The following is a 27,698-nucleotide window of genomic DNA, read 5'->3' as shown; positions in this document are numbered from 1 at the left end:
TACCTTTTATTTTTACTTTTCTTTTCTTCTCATCTTATTTTATTCGACATTTAAATTCAACCACATCCTCCATATCATTAAATTATTTATATTTTCTCTCCTTTTTTATTTTTAATCACATATTCTAGGGAAAGAATATGAGAGAAATATCAAAATTATATAAAATAAGATGAATAGAAGAATATTCAAAAGAAAATGTATAATTGTAAATAACAAATTATCCAAGCTATGCTACGTAATAGAATAACATTACATCATTATATTATATCATTGGATAACATTTAACAATAAAATAAAATAAAATAAAAAGATAACAAATTAAAATAAAACCAAATGCATCAACCCAATGTAGATTTCAACAAAAAAAATCCATCAACCTAAATTAGATGTGCAACAAAGAATTAAAAATTCACCAAAAGAAAGGAAGAGAGAGAGAGAGAGAGAGAGAGAGAGAGAGAGAGAGAGAGAGCATTCACCTTTTTGTGTGGGAAAAATGTGGATTGAATGGAAGAAAGAAAATTAAACAAATATATATAATAAATAAAATGAGAAGAAGTAGAGTCAAAATAAAAGGAAGATGAAGGGATAGATGAATTGTACGGTTAAGGTATAGGATAGTGGGGAGATAAAAAGGTAAAAGTAGGGAAAATGTTGGAGGAAGAGTAATTGTAAGGTCATAAATTAAAAAGGAGAAAAATAATTAAAAAGGAGAGAGAAAATGTTGGAAATAAGTGGATGACGTGGCCACTAATGTAACTCAATAGGAGCGTAGCAACAATAAATGCTATGCTTTAACTTTTAAATATATAGACAAGCTATGCTACGTAATAGAATAACATTACATCATTATATAATATCATTGGATAACGTTTAACAATAAAATAAAATAAATAAGAAAACAAATTAAAACAAATCCAAATGCATCAACCCAATGTAGAGTTCAACAAAAAAAATTCATCAACCTAAATTAGATGTGCAAGAAAGAATTAAAAATTCACCCAAAGGAAGGAAGAGAGAGAGAGAGAGAGAGAGCATTCACCTTTTTGTGTGAGAAAAATATGGATTGAATGGAAGAGAGAAAATCAAACAAATATTTATAATAAATAAAATGGGAAGAAGAAGAGTCAAAATAAACGGAAGATGAAGGGATAAAGGAATTGTAAGGGTTAATATATAAGCTAGTGGAGAGATAAAAAGGTAAAAGTGGGAAAAATGTTGGAGGAAGAGTAATTGTGAGGTCATAAATTAAAAGGGAGAAAAATGATTAAAGAGGAGAGAGAAAATGTTGGAAATAAGTGGATGACGTAGCCGTTGATGTGGCTCAACAGAAACGTAGCAACAATAAATGCTACGCTTTAACTTTTAGATATATAGATTAAAAAATTTACTGTACACTACAAAATTAGAAATTGGCCATGACATCTTGTAAAACATATCATCCCAAAATTGACCAAACCGCACCTTGTACACCGCACTGAACAGCATCGCATATGTGACTGTAAAATTGAAGTACGGTGCTTAAAATGACCCAAAACCGCACCGAACCACATTGCGATTTATATGTATACTAATATTATCCAAGGACTAATGAGAGTGACAATTGGCCAAACACAATTTTGGACTGCAGTATCAGTTCTGCATTATAATCCAAATTCCAAAGGAATTCGGAATAAGAAAACCTGATATATTATATATAGTAATTAAATAACCAAGTTAGGTCAAGAACAATGTCGTTGGAATTTGGAAATTTTTGTTGATATCCAATAGAAAAATCCCTTTTGTTTCTTTCTTGAGGAATACTTATTAGTACCTTATAGTGGACGTTCAACGCAATCAATTTTGAAATTCCAGCCAAAGAACCATTGAAAATAGTTAAATTCAGCAGTAAAATGATTACCGGTGACAGATAGAAATGAAGAGGATTGGACATCCTTTACTATTTTTAATGATGACTTAAAGCTCATTGGTTTTCATGTGTTCTTGAGCAAGGACCAAAATTTTCCTAGGACTTGAAAATATTCACCCTACCCCCTCCGGCGGAGCCAAAAATTATTAATTTAAAAAAAAAAAAAAAGACAATTTTTTATAAGTAGATATGATAAGACTGTATATTAATGGCACTAAAAATGGTATTTTTACCACATTCCCCTACCAAAACGATAGAAAGAAGGATTCCTGATGGCTAGCCAAGGAAAACAGTCGAAACATGTTTCACTTGCAGTCTTAGTTGCATGCTGGTTTGTTTTGATTTCCTCCTGCAAGGCTAATCCAATATCAAACACAGAAATTGAGGCTCTACTCAAATGGAAAGAAAGCCTCCCAGACCAAACAATTCTGAAGTCATGGGTAGCACACACCAATTCCTCTGTTTCAAGTCCATGCAAATGGCGTGGAATAGCGTGCAACAATGAAGGAAGCATAACTGAAATAAACCTTGCATACGCAGGACTGAGAGGTAACCTCCAAAACTTAGATTTCTCTTCCTTTCCAAACCTTCTTTACCTTGATCTCGGCGTGAACAAACTCACAGGCACCATACCAACAAACATTGGCACACTTTCCAAACTCCAATATCTTGACCTTTCCACAAATTCCCTCAATGGCTCATTACCTCTTTCTCTTGCTAATCTTACTCAGGTTTATAAGCTTGATTTTTCCCTAAACAGTATTTCAGGAGAACTAGACCGGCATTTATTCCCTGATGGAACCAGTCTGTCCAAAACAGGCCTCCTTAGTCTCAAAAGTTTTATCATCCAAGATACTAAGATTGGTGGTAGAATTCCTGAAGAAATAGGAAATTTGAAATACCTGCTTATACTGGCCCTAGATAGGAATTACTTTTGTGGTTCAATCCCTCCATCCATAGGTAATTTGAGTGACTTAACCATGCTTATCCTTAACCAAAATGAGCTTTCAGGACAAATCCCCATTAACCTAGGGAGTTTAAAACTAGAATATTTGCACTTGTTCATTAACAGGTTATCTGGTTTTGTACCAGCTGAAATTGGAAATCTATCTTCATTAGTTTCTCTACACCTGGCTGTGAACAACTTCACTGGCCACTTACCCCAACAAGTGTGTCAAGGTGGAAAGCTTGTCAACTTCAGTGCAGCCTTTAACAATTTCACTGGTCCTATCCCAGTTAGTCTTAAAAACTGCCGAACCTTGTATAGGGTTCGGCTTGAACATAACCAACTAACAGGACAAATAGACCAGGATTTTGGAGTATATCCAAATCTCACTTATATTGATTTGAGTTACAACAGGTTGCGAGGTAAACTCTCACCAAACTGGGGAGAATGCCAAAACTTGACAGTGTTGAGAGTTGTAGGGAATATTATAGGTGGTAAAATCCCCAAAGAGATTGTTCAATTAAGCCAAATGGGATACCTCGACCTTTCTTCCAATAAATTGTCTGGTGACATACCAGCAGAAATTGGAAAGTTATCCAAATTATTAAAGCTAATCTTGAAAGACAATAAGCTTTCTGGTGAGTTACCTGCAGGAATTGGAGGACTGTCCAATTTGGAGTCTCTTGATCTTTCCATAAACATGCTTGGTGGGCCGATTCCAGATCAAATAGGGGACTGTTGGAAGCTGCGAAGTTTATATTTGAGCAAGAATTACTTGAATGGGACGATTCCTTACCAACTTGGTAATCTTCAAGCCTTACAAGATCTCGATTTGAGTTTCAACTCACTGATGGGAGGTATGCCGCCCCAGATTGGCAACCTTTTAGTTTTGGAATACTTGAATCTCTCCAACAATAACCTCAATGGTTCAGTCCCCACTTCACTAGGAAGCATGATGAGCTTGATAAGTATCAATCTGTCAAACAACAACTTGGAGGGTCCTCTTCCCGAGGGCAAAATCTTTCAGTCAACTACACCAGAGGCTTTCAGTGATAACAAAGATCTATGTGGCGAAATTCAAGGTTTGCGACCATGCAATGCCTTAGTTAAAAAGAAGGGTGGGGGAAATATGAAAAGCAAACTTGTAATCATCGTTGTTGCTTCTTTTGTTGGTGCATTGTCACTTTCAATTATGTCTGTTGGGATTTTTCTATTTCTAGAAAAGAAGCACTCAAGAAGTATGCTCAAAGATGAAGGTACATCAAAGAGTGAAAATCCATTCTTGATATGGTACTTTGATGGGAAGACCATGTTTGAAGACATCATGGAAGCTTCAGAAAATTTTGATGACAAGTACTGTATTGGGATGGGGGGAACTGCAAAAGTATATAAAGTGGAAATCCCAGGAGCTCAAGTGTTTGCAGTGAAGAAGCTAAGGTCCATGGCTGAAGGAACAGAGACTGAAAATATAAAATGTTTTACCAATGAGGTAGCAGCTTTAACAAAAATAAGACATCAGAACATTGTGAAGCTTTTGGGGTTTTGTTTCCATGAAGTGCACTCATTTTTGGTCTATGAGTTCATGGAAAGAGGAAGCTTAGCTGATACGCTGTGCAGAGAAGGAGGAGCAAAGCAGCTAGATTGGGCAACTAGGGTACGAGTAGTTAAAGGTGTGGCGTATGCTTTATCTTATATGCATCATGATTATGTTCCACCTATAATTCACCGTGACATTTCAAGCAAGAATATTTTATTGAGTTCAGACCTTGAAGTTTATGTCTCAGATTTTGGCATTGCAAAGTTCTTGAAGCCTGACTCGTCTAATTGGACAACAATTGCAGGTACTTACGGCTATCTTGCCCCAGGTAAGATTTACACCTTCGCTCTAATGGGTTTTTTTGGTTAAATTAATCATGCTTGTTTTAGAACTTTAATTTATGTCCATTCTGATTGCTATATGTGCATTTTATTGTTTTTTATATATTAATGAAATGATTAAAGTCAAATCTCTTTTTTGGCTAATTTTAAGTATTGGATTGCATCAAACTTTTATTAGATATTAAAATCCATTTAGCTATAGATTCATTCAACGAATTTTCTACATCTTCCATTTGTTTTACACCATGTTTGATTTTTTGCAGAGCTTACTTACACAATGGCAGTGACTGAAAAATGTGACGTTTATAGCTTTGGTGTTTTGGTGCTTGAAGTTCTTATGGGAAAACATCCAGGCGAACTCATTACTCATCTACATTCCTCAACTAGTACAAGCATCCCCCTCAAAGATGTGTTAGATGATCGTCTCTCGCCTCCCAGAAATCAAAAGATAGCTGATGAATTAGCTCTAATGAAGAACTTATCACTTTCTTGTTTAAGTACCAATCCTCAATCTCGCCCAACCATGAGTAGTGTATGTAGGCAGCTGGAGATGCAGGCTGCTAATAACTGAAAATCATCTTAGTGTCTCTTGACTATTGCCCTATGTGTGCATCTATTCTTTGTTATGCATGTATGTAAAACCAATGAAAATATGTGACGCATATATTGAACGCGGACAATGCATCATGTGAGAATAAATTGTTAATTTTCCTTCTATGCATAACATGTTGAGGATCTTTTGAATAAATTCACTTTGAATTGGAGTCCCACAGAGTTTGACCTATTGGAATGCAATTTCAAAAGGTACAGAAACTTTCTTCGACAAGTGTCAAAGCAAACTTGACACATACAGACAATCTCCAAATCTAGACATAGTGAAACAGAACAACACATAAAGTTACCATGCACAACCAACACATAAACCTCCAGAACCTATTTATCCAAACCCCATGGGGCAAACTTAGGTCACCCAAATTCCCAAACAACACCTAAGCACCCAAACCAAGGCTAACTTGATGCAATTTGAGATGCATGTATTTGTTCTTCATTTCCTCTTGCCATACCAAAACACCACCAATTAGTACATATCAATGAATTTGAAATAAAACATCAGCCTAGCATCATGCCATAGTTGCAAGGGAAGAGGTCGAGTTTTAGTGATATGGCAAGTACCTTTCACCAAAAGTAATAAGTTGCAAACTCAAGTCTGGGAATCGGTCTCTCTAAAAAAAATTATTAATCACCTCTCCTAAAACTTAAAATTTCCTTATCTCTTTGTACAACTAAACTTTAATCAACTTTAACCATATCATTAAATCAACAAAGTGTTCATCCAACACATCATATTCATGCAACTGAATTAGACTCTATTTGAGTGCTTACTTTAAAATGAAAACATAAATTATTTTACTTACTAGAATAATTGGTGATTTGGGAAGTGAGGGAAATTGAGCAATACCACTAAGCTAGCTATAAAGATTGTTGGTTATCTTCTGAGAAAAAGTTGAGAACAAAAGAAAACATCACTCTTTAGCTAAGTAAAAATGTGAGAATGTTTATGAATCATTCAGCAGAAAAAACAGAGAATGTTTATGAATCATGAATCTATATCTAGAAGAGAGAGTGTGAAAGAGTGCCTACCTGCTATTGGACAAAGCCCAAGCCTACTAGAAACTGGCCTCAACCTAGATCAAAATTGAAACTAACTTTGAAATTAAATCAAATTTTTTTCAATTGATTTCATTGATTGAAAAATATTAAAACTAAAACTAGAATAACATGATATTGCATCATACATACATATTGTACGTTTTTAGACCCCTTAACACAAGTTGTTTAACCTAACTATATAGCCAAGTGATTATTTATATAAATTATTCAGATTTAGGTCACCATGATATGATGACCTAGGAAAACTTAACTAGTTAAAAACCTAGGGAGGATTTAACCTAGCTATTCTTAAGGCAAAAGTAGATCCATTATGAAAGAATTAAAATTTGTACAATAAGACTTAGACCACTAACATTCTATTGCTACCTCGAGTAGAAAACTTACTACTACGACCACGTGACAGCTCCGAGTCCACAAACTACTTCTTTCCTTGATCCACAGCAACCACAAGTTCTCCTACTTGTGACTTTGAGACTCCACTCAAAGGTTTCAGATTTTCTTTAAAGTTTTTTATGTAGCAACTGAAGAGATCATCAAGTTCTTGACACAAATCTTGATCTTGACAACTCTTTGTGTATGTATGAAGGTAAACACCTCTAGATCTCACAGAAGATTCAACACACAACTCTTCAAAGACTTCTAAATCGTGGTTAGGGTTTTTCCTTTTATTCTTGAAGTAAAACACTTAACCCTATATGTCATATGGGCTTGGGCTGAATTGGAAATTCTACAGAAAATTAAATCTATACGAGTTTCGATCGATCGAGTCTAATTTTCAATCGATTGAGCCTTACAGATTTTATCCATTAACTTCTGCAATCACTCAATTCCAATTTTACAATTAAACACACTTTGAGCAAGGCTAAACCTAGACTCTATGTTTTGATTATGGTTTGCCAACATATTACAAATTAAAGTTCTAATATATTAGTTCCTAAAGTCTTAGAACCTAACACATAATTTTATTTTATTTGTTTTTTTGGTTCAGAGTTGGCAAGGAATTAGAATCAATATATTATATAACTTCTGAGTCATAATAATTTTCACACAATATTTTACAATGATTGAAGTGACAAGTGTTTAATGGTGGATAAACCAATAAAAACTTATCAACTCAATTGTAGTAAAAAATTTCTTCACACAACCACTCCTTTTGTTTCTCAAAAAAAAAATTTATAGTAAAAATTAATTTGTATTAGCATTACTTTGAAATTAGAATTCAGCCCAAACTGGTCCATAAAAAGCCCAACCAAACACAGTTGGGTACACCCCGTCTTGGCCCAAAACAGAATCCCCTGTAGACGGGCTGTGTACCAGAAAATCTGTAATGCTAGCGAAAAGTACATAAATCTAGAAATTCCTCTAAGCAGGTAAAGGAATGGCCATTCAATTGTTTGTTTTTACGTAACTAACAAAACAAAAAGTACCAAATACTTGCTGGTGCTTGTGTTTGGCCAGATCACTGGAATTAGTTACAGTTTCATTGTTGTATTTGTGAATTGTCTGCTTTCCTTTGGAAATTGTTTCTTTTTCTTGCAAAATGACTCAATAAAAAAATGTTTTATTTTTTAAAGTAAGTTTTGGCCTTAAGGGGAGGGGGGAGAAGAGAGTAAAAAATTGTAGTTTGTTTATCAAATGTATTGCTTATTTCATGTCACGTTTTCCAATATTTCCTATTTCTGATTGTTGGTAAAGCAGCAGCATAATACTTTTGAACACTTACTCTTATAGCAGAGCAACAGATGTGTGTATCAGCTGACTGTTTTTGTTACTTGAATTGTACAAGCATTTTTGGTCATTAAAAATAAAGCTGCTTTAGCAAATCTCATATCGAAGCCTAAACAGTCGTGTATGATTTATACACCAGCAATAAATTTATATCTCGTCTGACGTGGAGTTCATGAATCTGTATTTCTAGCATGATTCTAAAAGTTAGAAGAAATCTCCTTTTCTTTCTTTGTTTCTCTCACCTTCCTATATGTTCATTGGTTTTCTTCTTATTTGTGCTTTGTGGGATGTGTTTTTTTTTTCTCGTATCTCTATACAGTATGAATAAAGTGGCCTTTACCTTTTTTTGTTGAAAGAGCTTGGGGTTCTGTTAACGCCTCCAACTGGAAAAGAAAGAGCAGATGACTGGAGAGGATTGGAAACTGAGCGTCAGTTGCGTATACCATATGAAGATGTGGAAAGGTGTAGGCAAAGTGGTTCTTTTGATGCTCGTGATTTAATGAGGTATTTGTATGTAATCAATTTGCAATTGCATACTGTTAAAGGATGTTGTAGTGCTTTTCTCAATATATAATGTGGGTTTGAAAGGTTGTTCCAAGAGCTGCACTTTTCAAAATTTTGATACAGCAGTTGAAAAGGCTATAGATTGAACAAAAGCATTTTAAGTAAAAGATTAGCAGTAGTTCAGATTCTACATCAAGTTAACGAATACAAAAAGCAGAAAGTCCAACACAATCCAGAAAAGTGGTGTCATCTTGGGCAGTCCAATCAATATGTTCAGTGCAGTATCTTTGATCCAAACATAATATATCTTAAAGATCGTTCCCCATTTTGTTTTTGAAGAGTTAATTTTCAATTAAAAGGCCAAGGCAGTGCTGCTCGAGAATATGGTCTGTTTGCCATCGGGTTTTTTCTTTTAGTGTTTTTTTTAAAGCTTTTTTTCTAGGTACAACTATAATTTAACTCAATTTTAGCAAATAAACAATAAACAATCAGCAAAAAGTCGCATCCAAAAAAGCATAAGTTAAGAAATGCACAAGATAAAAAAAAAATATATATATATATATATATATATTTAGTCAAGGAAATTTATATAATATCTAAAAACTGAAACTTAATATTTATTATTACTAAACTTTTGTTAAGTCATATCAGCAGCCATGTTATCATTTTCTTTTCGTCTTTTTTGATATATATATATATATATATATATATATGCAATTATGCATTATGCCTCTACACATCCTCAAAACCAATTGTAACTTACCAATTATGATAGAATCATCATTTTTTACTACTATGACTTTACACATTCTTGAACCTAAATGTAATTTATAATAGATAATACATGTAATACAAACAACTTGGGTAGAGACACCATCTATTTATTTTTAGTTTATACTCACCTAGAAAAAAAAATCATATTCTACCACTATATTTATATTTGTATGCTAATGTAGTATTCAAAGCTAGCTTGAAGGTTCTAATTCCGCTCCTACTTAGATAACCATATGTCATTTTTATTAACTTCAAGGGATAGAGATAATAAACACCCGCTTCGGTTCAATTAGGTTATCTTTGGTCTATTCAATCCAATTCGGTCTAATTTAGTCCATTCAGTCAATTTGGTCCATTTCGTGTGAATTTAAATTAAAAATTGATAAAGGAATCTAGAACAGGAAAAGATGATAGTAATAAATTAACCAAGTTAGTTCAAGAGCAATATTGTTGGAATTTGGAAATAATACGCTGGTTTACTATAAGAAAAGAAAAACCCTTTTGTTTTTTTGTGGAGAAGACTTACTATCACCTTGCGAGGGAAGTTCAATGCAATCAATGCCATTATTTCCGGGAAAAAAGAAAAAGAAGAAGGAAATGTCACCATTGAAAATAGTTAAGCAAAAGGTTTACGTAACAGATAGAAGAGGATTGGACATCTTTAACTATTTTTAATTATGACTCAAGCTAATTGGTTTTTATGCGTTCTTCACCAAGACTTGGAAACCTCCCTCACACGCACACAAAGAGAAGACTTTGAATAAGTTAAGAAAATGAAAGGCAAACTCTTTATGAGTTTTATTTATTTATTTATTTATTATTAAATGGTCTTTTATTAGGAAAAATATCATATTACGTACACTGCAGAAATTTCAATATTTAAAACATCAAAAGTGGGTGTAAAAAGAACGAGTGTGACTGTGTGAGAGAATTATTGCCATTTTTTAATTGTAATTAAATGACATGTAAATATCCTTTTGGTCATGTCATCAATTTCTGTTACTTAGGGTGATGGCAAGGATAACAATGAAATACGCTTCAAACTAGTAATGACTAAAATAAAACGCCAATGACTTTTAGGTCAAGAACAATATCGTTGGAATTTGGAAATTTTTGTTGATATCCAATAGAAAAATCCCTTTTGTTTCTTTGTTGAGGAAGACTTAATTAGTAACTTACAGTGGACGTTCAACGCAATCAATTTTGAAATTCCAGCAAAAGAACTGATACCATTGAAAATAGTTAAATTCAGCAGTAAAATGATTACCAGTGACAGATAGAAATGAAGAGGATTGGACAATCTTTACTATTTTTAATGATGACTTAAAGCTCATTGGTTTTCATGTGTTCTTGAGCAAGGACCAAAATTTTCTTTCTTAAGACTTGAAAATATTCACCCTACCCCCTCAGGCGGAGCCAAAAATTATTATTTAAAAAAAAAAAAAAAAAAAAAAAACTGACTTTTTAATATGTAGACATGATAAGACAGAAAATTATTAATGGCACTAAAAATGGTATTTTTACCACATTCCCTACCAAAACGATAGAAAGAAGGATTCCTGATGGCTAGCCAAGGAAAACAGTCAAAACATGTTTCACTTGCACTCTTAGTTGCATGCTGGTTTGTTTTGCTATCCTCCTGCAAGGCTAATCCAATATCAAACACAGAAATTGAGGCTCTACTCAAATGGAAAGAAAGCCTTCCAGACCAACCGATTCTGAAGTCATGGGTAGCGCACACCAATTCCTCTGCTTCAATTCCATGCAAATGGCGTGGAATAGCGTGCAACAATGAAGGAAGCATAACTGAAATAAAACTTGCACACGCAGGACTGAGAGGTAACCTCCAAAACTTAAATTTCTCTTCCTTTCCAAACCTTCTTCACCTTGATCTCAGTGTGAACAAACTCACTGGCACCATACCAACAAATATTGGAACACTTTCCAAACTCCAATATCTTGACCTTTCCACAAATTCCCTCAATGGCTCTTTGCCTCTTTCTCTTGCTAATCTCACTCGGGTTTATTATCTTGATGTTTCCCAAAACAATATAACAGGAGAACTAGACCGGCGTTTATTCCCTGATGGAACCAGTCTGTACAAAACAGGCTTCCTTAGTCTTAAAATTTTTGGCCTCCAATATACTAAGCTTGGTGGTAGAATTCCTGAAGAAATAGGAAATTTGAAATACCTGGTTCAACTGTTCCTTGATGGGAATTACTTTTGTGGTCCAATCCCTCCATCCATAGGTAATTTAAGTCACTTAACCTCACTTGGCCTTAGCCTAAATGAGCTTTCAGGAAAAATCCCCGTTAGTATTGGGACTTTAAAACTAACATATTTGTCCCTGTTGATTAACCGGTTATCTGGTTCTGTACCAGAAGAAATAGGAAACCTTTCTTCGTTAGTTAATCTACAACTGGCTTTTAACAACTTCACTGGCCAATTACCCCAACAAGTATGTCAAGGTGGAAAACTTGTCAACTTTACTGCAGCCTTTAACAATTTCACTGGTCCAATCCCTGTTAGTCTTAAAAACTGCCAAACCTTGCATAGGGTTCGGCTTGAACATAACCAACTAACAGGATATATAGACCAGGATTTTGGAGTGTACCCAAATCTCACTTATATTGATTTGAGTTACAACAGGTTGCAAGGTAAACTCTCACCAAATTGGGGTGAGTGCCAAAACTTGACAGCGCTGAAACTTGCTGGGAATATGATAAGTGGTAAAATCCCCAAAGAGATTGTTCAATTGAGCAAAATGGGATACCTTGACCTTTCTTCCAATCAATTGTATGGTGAAATACCAGCAAAAATTGGAAAGTTATCCAAATTATTAAAGCTAATCTTGAAAAACAACAAGCTTTCTGGTGAGGTACCCGCAGGAATTGGAGGACTGTCGAATTTGGAGTCTCTTGACCTTTCCATAAACGTGCTTGGTGGGCCGATTCCAGATCAAATAGGGGACTGTTGGAAGCTGCAAAGTTTATCTTTGAGCAAGAATTACTTGAATGGGACGATTCCCTACCAAATTGGTAATCTTCGAGCCTTACAGGATCTCGATTTGAGTTTCAATTCACTGATAGGAGGGATACCACCTTGGCTTGGCAGCCTTTCAGATTTGGAATACTTGAACCTCTCCAACAATAATCTCAATGATTCAGTTCCCACTTCACTAGGCAGCATGGTGAGCTTGATAAGCATCAACCTGTCAAACAACAATTTGGAGGGTCCTCTTCCTGAGGGCAAAATCTTTTGGTCAGCTACGCCAGAGGCTTTCAGTAACAACAAAGATCTATGTGGCGAAATCCAAGGTTTGCGACCATGCAATTCCTCAGTTAAAAAGAAGCGTGGCGGAAATGTGAAAAGCAAACTTGTAATAATCATTGTTGCTTCTTTTGTTGGTGCATTGTCACTTTCAATTATGTCTGTTGGGATTTTTTTATTTCTAGAAAAGAAGCTCTCGAGAAATATGCTGAAAGATGAAAGCACATCGAAGAGTGAAAATCCATTCTTGATATGGTACTTTGATGGGAAGACCTTGTTTGAAGACATCGTGGAAGCTTCAGAAAACTTTGATGACAAGTACTGTATTGGGGTGGGGGGGACTGCAAAAGTATATAAAGTGGAAATCCCAGGAGCTCAAGTGTTTGCAGTGAAGAAGCTGAGGTCCATGGTTGAAGGTATAGAGACAGAAAATATAAAAAATTTTACAAATGAGGTAGCAGCTTTAACAAAAATAAGACATCGGAACATTGTGAAGCTTTTTGGGTTTTGTTTCCAAGAAGTGCACTCATTTTTGGTCTATGAGTTCATGGAAAGAGGAAGCTTAGCTGATATGCTGTGTAGTGAAGAAGGAGCAAAGGAGCTAGACTGGGCAACTAGGGTACAAGTAGTTAAAGGTGTGGCGTATGCCTTGTCTTATATGCATTGTGATTGTGTTCCACCTATAATTCATCGTGACATTTCAAGCAAGAATATTCTGTTGAGCTCAGACCTTGAAGCCTATGTCTCAGATTTTGGCATTGCAAAGATCTTGAAGCCTGATTCGTCTAATTGGACAACAATTGCAGGCACTTACGGCTATCTCGCCCCAGGTAAGCTTTATAGCTTCTCTGGTTTTTTTTGCTTGAATTGAAAATGCTTGTTTTAGAACTTTAATTTATGTCCATTCTGATTGCTCTATACGTGCATTTTATTGCTTGTTATATATTAATGAAGTGATTAAAGTCACATCTATTGGTGTTTTTTTGGCTAATTTTAAGTGGGGTGCATCAAACTTTTATTAGATATTAAACTAACATTTACCTATATATTCATTCATCTATTTTTTTCTACAACTTCCATTTGTTGTACACCTTGTTTGATTTTTTGCAGAGTTTACTTACACAATGGCTGTGACTGAAAAATGTGATGTTTATAGTTTTGGTGTTTTGGTGCTTGAAGTTCTTATGGGAAAGCATCCAGGCGAACTCATAACTAATCTACATTCCTCAACTGGTACAAGCGTCCCCCTCAAAGATGTGTTAGATGATCGTGTCCCACCTCCCAGAAATCAAAAGATTGCTAATGAATTAGCTCTAATGCAGAACTTATCACTTTCATGTTTAAGTACCAATCCTCAATCTCGCCCAACCATGAGTAGTGTGTGTAGGCAGTTGGAGATGCACATTGCTAATAACTAAAAATCATCTTAGTCTCTCTCAACTATTGCCCTATGTGTGCATGTATTCTTTGTTATGCATGTATGTAAAACCAATAAAAAATATGTGACGCATATGTTGAATGCAAACAATGCATCATGTGGGAATAAATTGTTAATTTTTCTTCTATGCATAACATGTTGAGGATCTTTTGAATAAATTCACTGTGAATTGGAGTCCTGCAGAGTTTGACTAGAATGCAATATCTAAAGGTACATAAACTTTCTTCGATAAGTGTCAAAGCAAACTTGACACATACAGACACTCCAAATATAGACATAGTGAAACAGAACAACACACAAAGTTACCATGCACAGCCAACACATAAACCAGGGACGGACCCAGGATTCTAAGCTAGCGGTGGCCGGAGTATAAAGAAAAATAACCTCCAAATAGACATCCATATGGTATTAAAAAATTATAAATACACAAAATCGTTGTTTCTAAATACATTAAGATGCAATCATCTACCAACAAAAACAAAAACAAAATAATGTTTTTTTTTAATATTAGGTTGGCTAGGATTTTTTTTTGGGTTGAAGCTAGAGCATTCATAGTGGTGGTGATAAAAATTTTAGCTTTTAGCACCTCAAAAAACTATTTTATCTATTTTATCACCTCACTTTACAATACACCAAATATCAAATGTTCTATTTTTTTCTCACTTCATTTAAAATAATATAAACAACTCATTAAAATAATAAATGAAGAAATAGAATTTGAGTTTTTTAATTGAAGGAAGAGATATAATCTTAATAAAATATTGTATTTTATTTTTAACAACTTACTACAATTAACTGGTAGTTATACTAGTTTATTGTAGTTGCAAAAAAATTTAGCTTTAGTTTCTTTAATAACACATAATTTTTTGGTTCTTTGGTGGTAAAATAGTTTTTTTTTGCTGAAACACAATCACCATTGTGAACGTTTTTATTGTTTTTGTTAAAGTTTTTGGATTGGATAGTTGTTATTTGGGTTAGACTAGTTAGGCTGATTGGGGAGAAGGGGAGCCTAAGGTTTTGAAAAGGGGACCCGAATATAAAAAAAAAAAATTATAACTATAAAAAAAAATATTGGACCCAAGGGGGGCTCAGGTCCCCTTGGGCCCCCACTTGGGTCCGTCCCTCACATAAACCTCGAGAACCTATTCATCCAAACCCCATGGGCAAACTCAGGCCACCCAAATTCACCAACCCAAATTCCCAACCAACAACCAAGCACCTAAACCAAGGTCGACTCAGTGCAATTTGAGATGCATGTATTTGTTCTTCATTTCCTCTTGCCATACTAAAACACCACCAATTAGTACATATCAATAAATTTGAAATAAAACATCAACCTAGCATCATGCCATAGTCGTAAGGGAAGAGGTCGAGTTTTAGTGATATGGCAAGTGCCTTTCACCAACAATGATAAGTTGCAGACTCGAGTTTGGGAATCAGTCTCTCTAAAAGAGATTACTAATCACCTCTACTAAAACTTAAAATTTCTCTATCTAGTACAACTAAACTTTAACTAACTTTAACCATATCATTAAATCAACAAAGTGTTCATCCAACACATCATATTCATGCAACTGAATTAGACTCTATTTGAGTGCTTACTTTAAAATGAAAACATAAATTATTTTACTTACCAGAATAATCGGTGGTTTGGGAAATGAGGGAAATTGAGCAATACCACTAAGCTAGCTATAAAGATTGTTGGTTATCTTCGGAGAAAAAAATGAGAACAAAAGAAAACACCACTCTTTAGCTAAGTAAAAATGTGAGAATGTTTTATGAATCATGAATCTATATCCAGAAGAGTGTGTGAAAAAGTGCCTAGCTGCTATTGGACAAAAAGCCCAAGCTTACTAGAAACTGGCCTCAACCTAGCCCAGAATTGAAACCAACTCTGAAATTGAATCAACATTTTTTTAATTGATTTCATTGATTGAAAATATTAAAACTAAAACTAGAATAATGTGATATTGCATCATACGTACATATAATTTTATTTTATTTATTTTTTCGTTTCAGAGTTGGCAATGAATTAGAATCAATATATTTTATAACTTCTGAGTCATAATAATTTTCACACAATATTTAACAATGATTGAAGTGAGAAGTGTTTAATGGTGGATAAACCAACAAAAAACATATCAACACAATTGTAGTAAAAAATTTCCTCACACAGCCACTACTTTTGTTTCTCAAAAAAAAATTTGTAGTGAAAAAAAAGTTGTGAAAATTAATTTTGTATTAGCATAACTTTGAAATTAGAATTCAGCCCAAACTGGTCCATAAAAAGCCCAACCCAACACAGTTGGGTTCACCCCGTCTTGGCCCAAAAATGAATCAACGTTAAATTTTTTCAGAGAACCGAAGCGAAAAGCATTTTCCCGCCTTTGACACAGTACAGACTACAGAGCTCATAGATCCAAACATTTTTTACTTTCAAAATTCAAACCCCTCTCTCTAACTTCACTTCCCCCAAACACAAAAAAACCAAATATCCACTTCTAGGGTTTCGAATTTCGATCTCCAAAACCCTAATTCCCTTCCCATTCATTCTCTAGGGTTTTGTGAGACAATGCACATCAAGGAGGTATGCTTGGAAGGGTTCAAATCCTACGCGACGAGAACCGTGGTCCCAGGGTTCGACCCGTTTTTCAACGCGATTACGGGTCTCAACGGGTCCGGAAAGTCCAACATCCTCGATTCGATTTGCTTCGTGCTCGGGATCACGAATTTGCAGCAGGTTAGGGCTTCGAATCTTCAGGAGCTCGTGTACAAGCAAGGCCAAGCGGGAATTACTAAGGCCACTGTGTCCATCGTCTTCAATAACTCTGACCGGACTCGGAGCCCGCTCGGGTACGAGGACCACCGCGAAATCACTGTTACTCGACAGGTTCGGTTTCCTATTTCGTAATTACTTTGTAATTATTTTCAATTATTATGTTTTAGGTGATTTATTTTAGAATAATGTGTGGAAATTATGTTTTTGATTAATATAGTTGATAAATTATCCGCGATAGCTTAAGTTGTTAGGAAATTATGAATTTAATTATTTAACTATGGAATATGTTATAACTCGTCTTTGATTGAACTCGTTGAGGAAGAATTGAGCGGGTCTTGTAAAAGCAAATGTACAAATAATCCCTTTAAGTGAATTGTAATAAAAAAACTCGACAGGTTTCATTTGCTATTTTGCAGTTAGTTTGTGACTAATTATGTTAAATTTTGGGTAATTATATGGATTATTATGTTTTAGGTGATTTATTTTAGAATATTATGTGGAAATTTTGGTTAGGAAGGTGGATTTTGGATTAATAAAGTTGAAAATTTGTCACTTATCACGAGAGCTTAATTGTAGTGTAGCAATGATGGTGTAAATTTGGATTTTGAGCTTGTGGGGTTTTTTTTTTTTGGATAATAGCATTTCATAAGTGTAGTTGTGGATAAGATGGATTGGGATCAAAAGTGCAAGATGTAAATGTTTGTGGGTTTCAGTGCTAAATTGCTAACTGTTTTGCAAGCGGAGTTGTTTGTTAAAAATGGTAATTGTATATAGAGGGGCTTATGAATAGGATTTCTAGTGCAAATGTATTAGCCTTGGGCCATCAAGTGCTAGTGAGCATGTTTGATTCTTTAAGAGTGGTTACTTGAGCTCTGCCTCGAATGGCACTTCCTTCTTGCACAAGTATGGGTGGAGGGTAAGGTCATGGAAAACAGAAAAAGAAACAGCTGTCAGTTTGTGCAATACTGCTTGAGGTTGGTGCCATATTCAAATTGCCCCTTTGAGGTTCATGCTTAGGTGGGGACAACGTTGGGAAATGGCCTTTTTATAGTGCTGTTTTGGTGAATTTGGTGATGGATCCATTTTAATAAGCTAAGTACAATTGGTTCTTTTGTTTAACGTCCCTCTTTACACACCATCTGAGTATATCATAAGTTAATGGTGAATCTTAAAAAAAAAAAAGGAAAAAGATATATATTTTATTATATTTTTTGAGCATATATTGTTATATTCTGCAGATTGTGGTTGGTGGAAGGAACAAATATCTGATCAATGGAAAACTTGCCCAGCCTAGTCAGGTTCAGAATCTTTTCCATTCGGTGCAGCTTAATGTTAACAATCCACATTTTCTTATAATGCAAGGGCGTATTACCAAGGTTTTAAATATGAAACCCCCTGAGATCCTGTCCATGCTTGAAGAGGCTGCTGGTACAAGAATGTATGAGACAAAGAAAGAGTCTGCATTGAAAACACTTGAGAAGAAGCAGAGTAAGGTTGATGAGATCAACAAGCTTCTTGACCAGGAAATACTGCCTGCTTTGGAGAAGTTGAGGAAAGAACGGATGCAGTATATGCAATGGGCGAATGGCAATGCTGAGTTGGATAGACTTAAAAGGTTTTGCATTGCTTACGAATTTGTTCAAGCAGAGAGGATTAAAGATAATGCAGTATGTGGGGTGGAACAGGTAAAGGCCAGGATTGCCGAGACTGACGACAATATGGGAACTATGCGGGCAGAAATACAGGAGATGGAGACTGAAGTATCAAAATTGACTGCTGAAAAGGAAGCAAGTATGGGTGGGGAGGTTAAATCTTTGTCGGAGAAAGTAGACGCTATTTCTCAAGATCTTGTGAGGGAAGTGTCTGCACTGAACAATAAAGAAGACACTCTCAAAAGTGAAAAAGAAAATGCTGAAAAGGTAACTGAGTTTCACTTCTCAAACTCACTTTATTCTTTTGTATATTTTCAAGCTTTGTGTATTTGTAAAAAAATAAAGGGTTCACATTCTCTGCTCTTTCTGTTCCATAGTATCTCCTCCCCTTCCCCTTTTCCTTGCCAATTTTGTGAATATTGTAATTAGATTTTACATTTTGATGTCTCCAGATTGTTAATAATATTGAAGATTTGAAGCATTCTGTGGAAGAGAAGGCCTCTGCTGTTAGAAAGGCTGAAGAAGGGGCATCTGATCTGAAAAAGAGGTTTGAGGAACTTACTAAGAGTTTGGAGGAGTATGAAAATGATTACCAGGTATATATGCTTATATTGTGTGTGCTATTCCATTGACGTTGGTACTGCTTTCAGTTGATTGGAAATCAGATTGCATTTTTGAATTTGATTATGTAAAACTATGGTTAGGGTGTATTAGCTGGCAAGAGCAATGGAAATGAGGAGAAATGCCTTGAAGATCAACTAGGTGATGCCAAGGTAGCTGTTGGAAGTGCTGAAACAGAATTGAAACAGTTGAAAACAAAAATAAGCCACTGTGAGAAGGAGCTGAAAGAGAAAAGACGTCAGTTAATGTCAAAACGTGAAGAAGCTGTTTCTGTAGAGAAAGAGCTTAAGGCTAGAACAAGTGATGTGGAAAATGTTAAGAAGGCATTAGAGTCTCTTCCATATAAAGAGGGACAGATGGAGGCATTACAAAAGGTTGCTATGGTTATATCCACCACTTATATAGTATATAAATCTCAATTTAGTCAATAATTCTGTAAATTAAAATATTTCTTCAGGATCGTGCATCTGAGTTGGAGCTGGTGCAGAAGTTGAAGGATGAAATACGCAATCTGTCAGCACAATTAGCAAATGTTGAGTTCACATATCGTGACCCTATGAGGAATTTTGATAGGTCAAAGGTAAAAGGTGTAGTGGCAAAGCTTATCAAAGTAAGGGATAGCTCCACGATGACTGCCTTAGAGGTTAGAATGCATGATACATCATTGTTCATTTCATATCTGAAATTTGGTAAGTTGACTCTTACAAATTTAGTGAACTTTCAGGTTACTGCTGGTGGAAAGTTGTTTAATGTTGTTGTAGACACAGAAAATACTGGGAAACAACTGCTTCAGAATGGTGATCTTCGAAGAAGAGTGACAATTATACCTTTGAACAAAATACAATCCCACGTTGTTCCCCCAAGGGTTCAACATTCTGCTGTTAGATTGGTTAGTCAGTGCATTAATTTTTCTCCACAGTCTAACATCTTTGTCAGATAAATTGTTCTGGGAATAATACCATTCTTTCAATTTTAGGTAGGCAATGATAATGCAGAACTGGCTCTTTCCTTGGTTGGTTATGAGGAGGAGTTGAAGGTGTGTTTCCAATGAGCCCATTTGATTTGATGTTTTAAGCCTCAAAACTGCGAGCTGCTTATTTTGAATTGTTGATGCATTTTTCTGTGGTATTATTGTTAAATATTCAAGTAATTAGTGGTAAGGTTTGTGATGCATTTTTCTGCACCTAAACAAATTTGGGTGCTGAAGTTTGTTGCATGTATTTTTCATTTTGGTTGTTTGCTAGTTACAAACAGCAGATGCATAGACTTGTGATCAACTTCTGTACCTTTTCTTTATCCTTTCATGGATGAGTTGAATATACATTTCATCAAATTCTAAAAGTTTGTGTACTGTAAATTGCAGACTGCTATGGAATATGTATTTGGTTCAACCTTTGTTTGCAAGACTGTTGATGCTGCAAAGGAGGTACGCTCCTTTTTGGCTCTTTTTTCATCTAGGGCATCAATTCAAGAGCTTGATTCAACTCATGGTGGTTGTCCTTGCTTTGGTGATGGCATGTTCACATCTTTTATTTGGTGTTCTAGTAGTCTTGACAAAAATGCTTGACTTTCACATTGTTATACAATTTTAAGAAATTCTTTTATTTGTTTCCAAATCAATCTTAAACATGGTAGGACACAAGTGTTGTGTCCTAAAGTGTCTGAAATGCCAAATTATCTGATGTTTCCCCTTCTAATCATTGTCACTTTTAACGTTATTGTTCTTGGTACTTTTTGAGAAGTGTAAATGAGGTAATCATTATAGGTTTTGTATCCAGCTCTGTTGGACATGCTTTTCTGATGATGCCTTTTCATTTATTTATTCATTTTTAAAATTGAGATTTCTCAATCATTAGTTGCACATTGCATTTTCTTATGGCTTTGCCCAATTTGACTTGCACTTTGTTGAATGTTTCATAGGTTGCTTTTAATAGGGAAATTCGCACCCGAAGTGTCACTCTTGAAGGGGATATATTTCAGCCAAGTGGTCTTTTGACTGGTGGAAGCCGCAAGTAAGTCACTATTTTTCCTTGTGCTCTAGTTGATAGTTGTCTCAGGCATTATTAAATGTATTGCAAACATTCTCTCTCTAATAAGACTCGTAGGTTTCCTGACTAATTATATAGAACCAATATTGTTCTTTTGCATGGTTTTTGTGCTTTGCCTACGAACTCAAAGGTATTGTTATTTTATGCTTGTTAGAATATGCTTTCAAGTATTTGTGTCTTCTTCTTTATAGATATTCTAGATGACCTTTTAAAATAACCATTTGTTGCTTTAGGGGTGGTGGTGATTTGTTAAGGCAACTTCATCATTTGGCAGAGGCTGAATCAAAACTTTATGCACATCAGAAAATGTTGTCTGAAATTGAAGCAAAGGTAGACCTTGAACAGCCTTTCGTCTTTGCCAGAATAAAAGTTTCTTGTGATTATCAGGGAAATTTCTTTTGCGTACACTTTTAACGATGTATGTTACATTTTGGTCTTTGCATTGATAGTTACTTGGAGGAATCCAAGTTCTCCAAGTTCTTTTTGACATGATTAAAGACTTATAATTATGTGGGCCATACGAGTGCATTCATATCCTTGATGTTTGATATGTTTATCCATGACAAATGCATTTTGCCTGTTCTAAGTAGAGTTGGAAACAGTTTGCAGTAAACATTTTCATTAGAGAATTGCTCTACCAGTCACTTGTCAAAATAATCCTTGTTAGCATGCAAAGGAAGTTTAGCGAGACAAAAAAAATTCCCTTGGTGCTGAACCTGCTCTGAAGTTATTAGTTTCTTTGCTGTATTGTCAACTACATTCATAAAGATAAACACAATGGCTAATGATAAAGATAATGGTAGAAATGTTTTTTAATGTGATACATTTATGAACCCATGCTTTATTTATGCTTGGTGTCTGGATTTGGAAGCATTGTGTGCCCAGCATTGTGCATTTTTTATTGGGATGCAGAATGCAAAATATATGCCTATCTTCACAGTTCACTTTCTAGTGTTGGAGTGCAACACTTATGTCGATCCAACAATTCGTTGGGGTTGAACACATAAATTCTTAGTTGTCATAGTCTGATGTAGAGCCACATCTTGTGAAAGGCATGGCAATCTCACTGCCTACAACCATTTCCTTTTGATCATCCCCTTTTGCCTTTAGTGTGTTCAATTTTTTTTTTTTTTTTTTTTTGGGATGGTGTGGAACCTAACCAAGGAACGGCCCTTTGGACCCACCCCCTGGGGAGTAAACTGTAAACTATGGATACACAACCCCACCCACTAGTACCGCTGATTAGGTAATTTGGGGAAACTCCTAGTGGGGATCGAATCCAGGAGGTTTGGGTCTCTAGCTTGTCCCAAGCCTCCAACCACTAGGCTGCACCCTGATGGGTTCAAATCACTTTGTTATACTGTTGCAGTTAATAGATTTAGCAAACCATATTATTTCTCAGTGCAAAATTTAGTTTCTACATTGCAACATTGGCCCGTTTGGTACATGTACTTAAACAATAATTTTCAGTTTTTAAATAATATTACACGTATTTTCACACTATTTTACCCACATGTATTTTCAAAAAATACAAACAATGTTATTAGAACAACATTACCAAATAGGCCCGTATTCTTATTTTATGTTATTTTTATTTTGAAGAGTACATGGATTTTATATAATTAGGTTGAACTGATACTTTATAACCTATATTCATGTTTTTGTATCTTGTTACCTCTAGTCCTCTATTATCTTTGATCAGTCATTTTATTTTTTGGTGTATTGAACCTGTTGTGTTTTCGTAGCTATTACTATCATTGTTTTCATTTCTTACACATGGACTCTTGAAGTGCATGTTTATCTTTTGAAGGCTTATAGCTGTATGCAAATTTTGAAGTTCTTTGTTTTTTGCCGGCTTCTTGTCCTCACATTGCAGATTGCACAACTCATGCCTCTTCAGAAAAAGTTCACCGGCCTTAAAACACAGTTGGAGCTTAAATCATATGACCTTTCTTTATTTCAGGGCAGGGCTGAGCAAAATGAGCATCATAAGGTTCTGCTTATTTCTGTCTCTCATATGTGGCCTATATACTTATGAATAATATTTTGTTTTGATATTTGTTTTTGGGCACAATCTAGCTTGGTGAATTAGTGAAGAAAATCGAGTTGGAGCTTGAAGAAGCAAAATCTGCGGCTAAGGAAAAGCAACTTGTATATGAAAACTGTGTAAATACAGTTTCATTGCTTGAGAAATCTATCAAAGAACATGGTGATAATCGGGAGGGCAGGCTCAAGGATTTGGAGAAAAAGATTAAGGCAGTAAAAGCTCAAATGCAGTCATCTTCAAAAGCTGTAAAGGTATGTTGCTGAATTTTCTTATAATATTGCATATGATCTTTAGGCATGCCTGCCTTCTATCTTCATCATCCTACTGTTTTCCAATGTGTGACAGTCGAAGTATAATTACTTTTCACAACCTACTCTTACTGATTGTGATGGTCAAATATTGTTTTGCATTGGCTAGTTCAAGTTCTATTGCAATGAAATTTTCTTTTGTCCCACTCTTCCCCCTCCAGAAACAAAAGAACCCAGTGGGCATGTAAAAACCTCAAGGAGGTACCTATAACACTCCTGGAGGTTTCATGGTCATATATATTATCGTGGAACTTATAAATTATCTTCCATTTACTTCATTAACTAAAAATTGTTATAGGTTATTTAGTCAATAATCATTATGTTATTATTAGAAGAAATATCATTAAGGAAGGGGAAGTCAGATGTTAGTCAAAACACAGAATAACTGGTGATGCTGACATACATGTAGAGGTCTTGGCCTCACAGTTATTTCATAAATCTTTGGGTAGCTAAATAGTATTGTCATTTACTAAGTGTTAATGCCATTTGCTTCAGGTATCTAATAAGTGCTTGGTTCTTGCTCTTTAACTTCTTGTCACATGTTTTTGTTGGCTAGTAGGGGCATGAAAATGAAAAGGAGAGACTTGTTATGGAAATGGAAGCTGTTGTACAGGAACGTGCCTCCTTGGAGGCTCAACTAGTTTCTTTGAGAACACAAATTGACAGTCTCACTGCTGAATTAGAGGAACAAAAAGCCAAGGTAAACACAGATACTTTGACAAATTATGTGGTGTTGAAATTAGCGTCTCATGCTTCTTTGTTGCAGGTTGCTGCCACTAGGAATAATCATGATCAAGCTCAATCCAAACTCAATTTGATTCGACAGAAGATGAAGGAATGTGATTCCCAAATTAGTTGTATTCTTAAAGACCAGCAGAAACTTCAACATAAACTTAGTGAGACTAATCTTGAGAGGAAGAAGATGGAAAATGAGGTAATTTGCTTTTTTATCTGCACAGGTATTCCCCTATAACTTGATATACTGAATCAATCGGCTTTTGGTTTTCTGAATTAGGTCAAACGAATGGAGATGGAACAGAAAGATTGCTCTACAAAGGTAGACAAGCTTATTGAGAAGCATGCTTGGATTGCACCTGAGAAACAGCTATTTGGAAGAAGTGGGACTGATTATGATTTTGCATCTCGTGATCCTATTAAGGCAAGGGAAGAACTTGAGAGACTGCAGGTGGAACAATCTGGGTGTGTGACTTAGAAAATTCATTGTTATGAGTTTGATTAAAATTCCTTGATTATTATTATTTTTTTGATTAAAATTCATATATTTGTTCTTGTTTCATCTATGAAGCCTTGAGAAAAGGGTGAACAAGAAAGTTATGGCAATGTTTGAGAAAGCAGAAGATGAGTACAATGACTTGATGTCCAAGAAAAACATCATTGAGGTTTGTACCCCCTGATCTGTCTGAAGTTATACTTTGATTTCTCTTCACTTAATATAGGTTTGTTTTTCCTAGAATGACAAGTCCAAAATCAAGAAGGTCATTGAAGAGCTAGATGAGAAGAAGAAGGAAACACTAAAAGTTACTTGGGTAAAAGTTAACAGGTAAGTTGCGTTTTATTTGAGATCTGCTTTCTAAGTTGTAGTGGAGATTGGAACTAGTAATCTATCTCCTCCATGTATTTTGATGTTTCATCTAGTTGTTATTTCTCAAAGCTTTGATCAGACTTACTTTCAGAAATTTGTCCATTTTCTTCAGTGACTTTGGATCCATCTTTTCTACCCTATTGCCTGGAACCATGGCAAAACTAGAGCCTCCTGAAGGATGCAGCTTCCTTGATGGTCTTGAGGTTCGTGTTGCATTTGGATCTGTTTGGAAACAATCCCTGTCAGAACTCAGTGGAGGCCAACGATCTCTACTTGCACTTTCTCTAATCTTGGCACTGCTACTCTTTAAACCAGCTCCGCTTTACATATTGGATGAGGTACTTAATTCTTCCAAATGATTTGATATACCCTCGATAATCCTACTACTATTGGATTAGTCAATTGGGACACCTCTATCATAATTCTTTCAGCTAAACTAATCTTTAATCCAACTTACAGAAAAAAAAAAATCTGTGTGATTTGCAAATTAGTAGATATGGCTTTTCATCATCTTGTTCCCATACATACACATGAGACCTTCCATACTGAGTTTTCTTGAATAAAAAGTGGTTCTCGAATCTACAAATGATTTGATTCTTAAGGTGTTATACAGGTTGATGCAGCTCTTGATCTAAGCCACACGCAGAACATAGGGAGAATGATAAAAACTCACTTTCCACACTCCCAGGTTTGATGACTTGTTTGTGGTGTATGTGATGTTTTATTTTTGTTTTCTTCTCTTCCACTTCATCTTCGTAAAATATAAAGCATAAAAGTTATATAATATAAAGCATATCAAATTTATAAAGCTTAGTGTTTTATTTTTATCTGTTTAAAGCAGAAGTTTTGAAACACAGTGAAACATATATTCTTTTTGGCCCTCTTGAACACTGTTGTTCAACACTTTTTGGCCCCATATATATGTTGTTTACTTGGCTGTTGGTAATTTAGAGGTGAGTTGCCATAACTTCATATAGTGTGTATACCTTTTTTAAATGCATGTATACTGCTTGGACACTTCCCAATTCTGTCTTAAAAGATGGTCAATATTCTTGCTTGGATCAATATTTACTCAATTTTCACAGTATAAATGCTTGACTCAAGAAAGCAGAAAAAAGGAATCACAATGTTTTTAAGATCTTAAAAAAACCAATGAGCTATAGCTCAACTACTACTTCCTCTTATGTGTAACTTAAAAAAAAAAAAAAAATCTTGAAAGTAAAACTTATTGCTATGTATGCTTCTGCAAAACATGATATGGTATATGTGATACAAGTGAAATGAAGGATAAATGCAGTATGAATTGCATTTTAATTGTATCGTAATGAAGGATAAATGTAGTATTATGAAACTTTGATTTAAATTTTAATTACATCATATGATACAAGGCACATTGAGCTAGAATATGCAAAATGCATTCCATTTGTATGTCATATGCAAATTATAGTAACAATAATTTCCGAAAATTTTGCTTGACAAAACTATTGAATCCTTGATTCAATGGTACTAAACAATATAGCAAAGCATCCCTAGCAGGGGGGTGGGGGATGCTAGTTTACAAGTCTTCTTTACAAGTTCTATGCATACATTAACATGGCAACTGCCATGTCATGTCATGTGTTGCATCCTACTCTTACAGAAAAAATGAGAAGCTTCTTTTCGCCAAATAGCAATGCATTAATGCTTAAATATCTTTGAGGAAACATATGCTGAAGAATGAGGTGTCAAATACATCAAATTTGATAATGGAACTTGTTAGATAAAATCAGCTTTCTGTTACCTTTAGCCTGGTTTGAGTAATCTTCTCATTTGTTTTTTGCTTCTGCAGTTTATTGTGGTCTCATTGAAAGAAGGCATGTTCAATAATGCTAATGTTCTTTTCCGAACAAAATTTGTGGACGGTGTTTCTACTGTTCAAAGGACAGTTGCAGCTAAATAGAGAAAGTGATTGCTGTTGTCTTAGCATTTAATTCTAGTAAGTTTTTTTTTTCTCCCTTTTTTTGAGAAAAATATTATTCTTGCTTGTTATTATTTTTTTCCTGATAGCTCATGCATTCCATAGGATTTGAATCCATAACCTAATTCAGCACCCTATTTTTATGGGATGGAAGTGCCCTTAGACCCAAAGGTCATTGGCTTATCGTGCATTTATTTTTGTTTACTCTTCAGTATTTTTCTAGCAGCTATCTCCTAGAAGTATTTAGTTTATGAAAATTCAACCTGAAGTCTCTGGTTAAATATTTTCCCAAATTAAGTATTCATATACCATGTGAGTCATGTAACCATGTCAATGACGTTAGTTGATAGCACTGTAGAAATCAGCCAATGGCAGAGTTATACATCGTTCCTACTTCCTAAACATTCAATTCATGATTTCTCTGGAGATTTTGAAGTAATTATAATATTTAAGATCCAACCATACCTCATATTCTTATAATTTATAAATTATAATTTGAATATGTAAAATTCAAAGATGTTGTGTTTTTTAAGTCAGTGGAGTATAATTACTTTTACTTATCTCAAA

At 34.9% G+C, this 27,698-nt stretch overlaps 3 protein-coding genes across 10 annotated transcripts in view; all 3 read left to right on the top strand.

Annotated features, from left to right (window-relative positions):
• The first annotated feature begins 2,160 nt into the window (after positions 1-2,160).
• LOC126700643 (MDIS1-interacting receptor like kinase 2-like) lies at positions 2,161-5,301 on the top strand. Its single transcript, XM_050398857.1, has 2 exons — positions 2,161-4,717; positions 4,994-5,301. Exons 1-2 carry the CDS (start codon positions 2,179-2,181, stop codon positions 5,299-5,301), a joined length of 2,847 nt encoding a protein of 948 aa, XP_050254814.1. The 5' UTR covers positions 2,161-2,178.
• A 5,650-nt stretch (positions 5,302-10,951) lies between these two features.
• LOC126699366 (MDIS1-interacting receptor like kinase 2-like) lies at positions 10,952-14,243 on the top strand. The gene is made up of 2 exons (XM_050397123.1): positions 10,952-13,508; positions 13,789-14,243. The coding sequence occupies exons 1-2, from the start codon at positions 10,970-10,972 to the stop codon at positions 14,094-14,096; spliced, it is 2,847 nt and encodes a 948-aa protein (XP_050253080.1). The 5' UTR covers positions 10,952-10,969; the 3' UTR covers positions 14,097-14,243.
• A 2,279-nt stretch (positions 14,244-16,522) lies between these two features.
• LOC126699365 (structural maintenance of chromosomes protein 2-1-like) overlaps positions 16,523-27,698 on the top strand; it is a 60,753-nt gene continuing 49,577 nt past the window's right edge. For 5 of the 8 annotated variants that reach the window (XR_007646779.1, XR_007646778.1, XM_050397121.1 and 2 more), the window contains exons 1-20: positions 16,523-17,006; positions 18,134-18,814; positions 19,000-19,143; positions 19,252-19,542; positions 19,626-19,811; positions 19,893-20,057; positions 20,145-20,204; positions 20,532-20,594; positions 21,089-21,180; positions 21,450-21,546; positions 23,093-23,209; positions 23,296-23,514; positions 24,131-24,271; positions 24,338-24,505; positions 24,587-24,771; positions 24,878-24,971; positions 25,044-25,132; positions 25,287-25,512; positions 25,788-25,862; positions 27,003-27,149. Coding sequence is in view for 3 of the 8 variants with exons in the window: in XM_050397121.1 (XP_050253078.1) it covers positions 16,689-17,006; positions 18,134-18,814; positions 19,000-19,143; positions 19,252-19,542; positions 19,626-19,811; positions 19,893-20,057; positions 20,145-20,204; positions 20,532-20,594; positions 21,089-21,180; positions 21,450-21,546; positions 23,093-23,209; positions 23,296-23,514; positions 24,131-24,271; positions 24,338-24,505; positions 24,587-24,771; positions 24,878-24,971; positions 25,044-25,132; positions 25,287-25,512; positions 25,788-25,862; positions 27,003-27,113 (3,522 nt within the window). In the remaining 5 variants the exon portion in view is untranslated. The remainder of the gene's footprint in view (positions 17,007-18,133; positions 18,815-18,999; positions 19,144-19,251; positions 19,543-19,625; positions 19,812-19,892; positions 20,058-20,144; positions 20,205-20,531; positions 20,595-21,088; positions 21,181-21,449; positions 21,547-23,092; positions 23,210-23,295; positions 23,515-24,130; positions 24,272-24,337; positions 24,506-24,586; positions 24,772-24,877; positions 24,972-25,043; positions 25,133-25,286; positions 25,513-25,787; positions 25,863-27,002; positions 27,150-27,698) is intronic. The other 3 variants (XR_007646781.1, XR_007646780.1, XR_007646777.1) reach the window with 1 other exon arrangement.

The sequence above is a fragment of the Quercus robur genome, chromosome 9, assembly GCF_932294415.1.
Source record: "Quercus robur chromosome 9, dhQueRobu3.1, whole genome shotgun sequence".
Taxonomy (NCBI): Eukaryota; Viridiplantae; Streptophyta; class Magnoliopsida; order Fagales; family Fagaceae; genus Quercus; species Quercus robur.
Note: the sequence above shows the minus strand (reverse complement) of the source record. Positions and strands in the feature narration are given on the sequence as shown.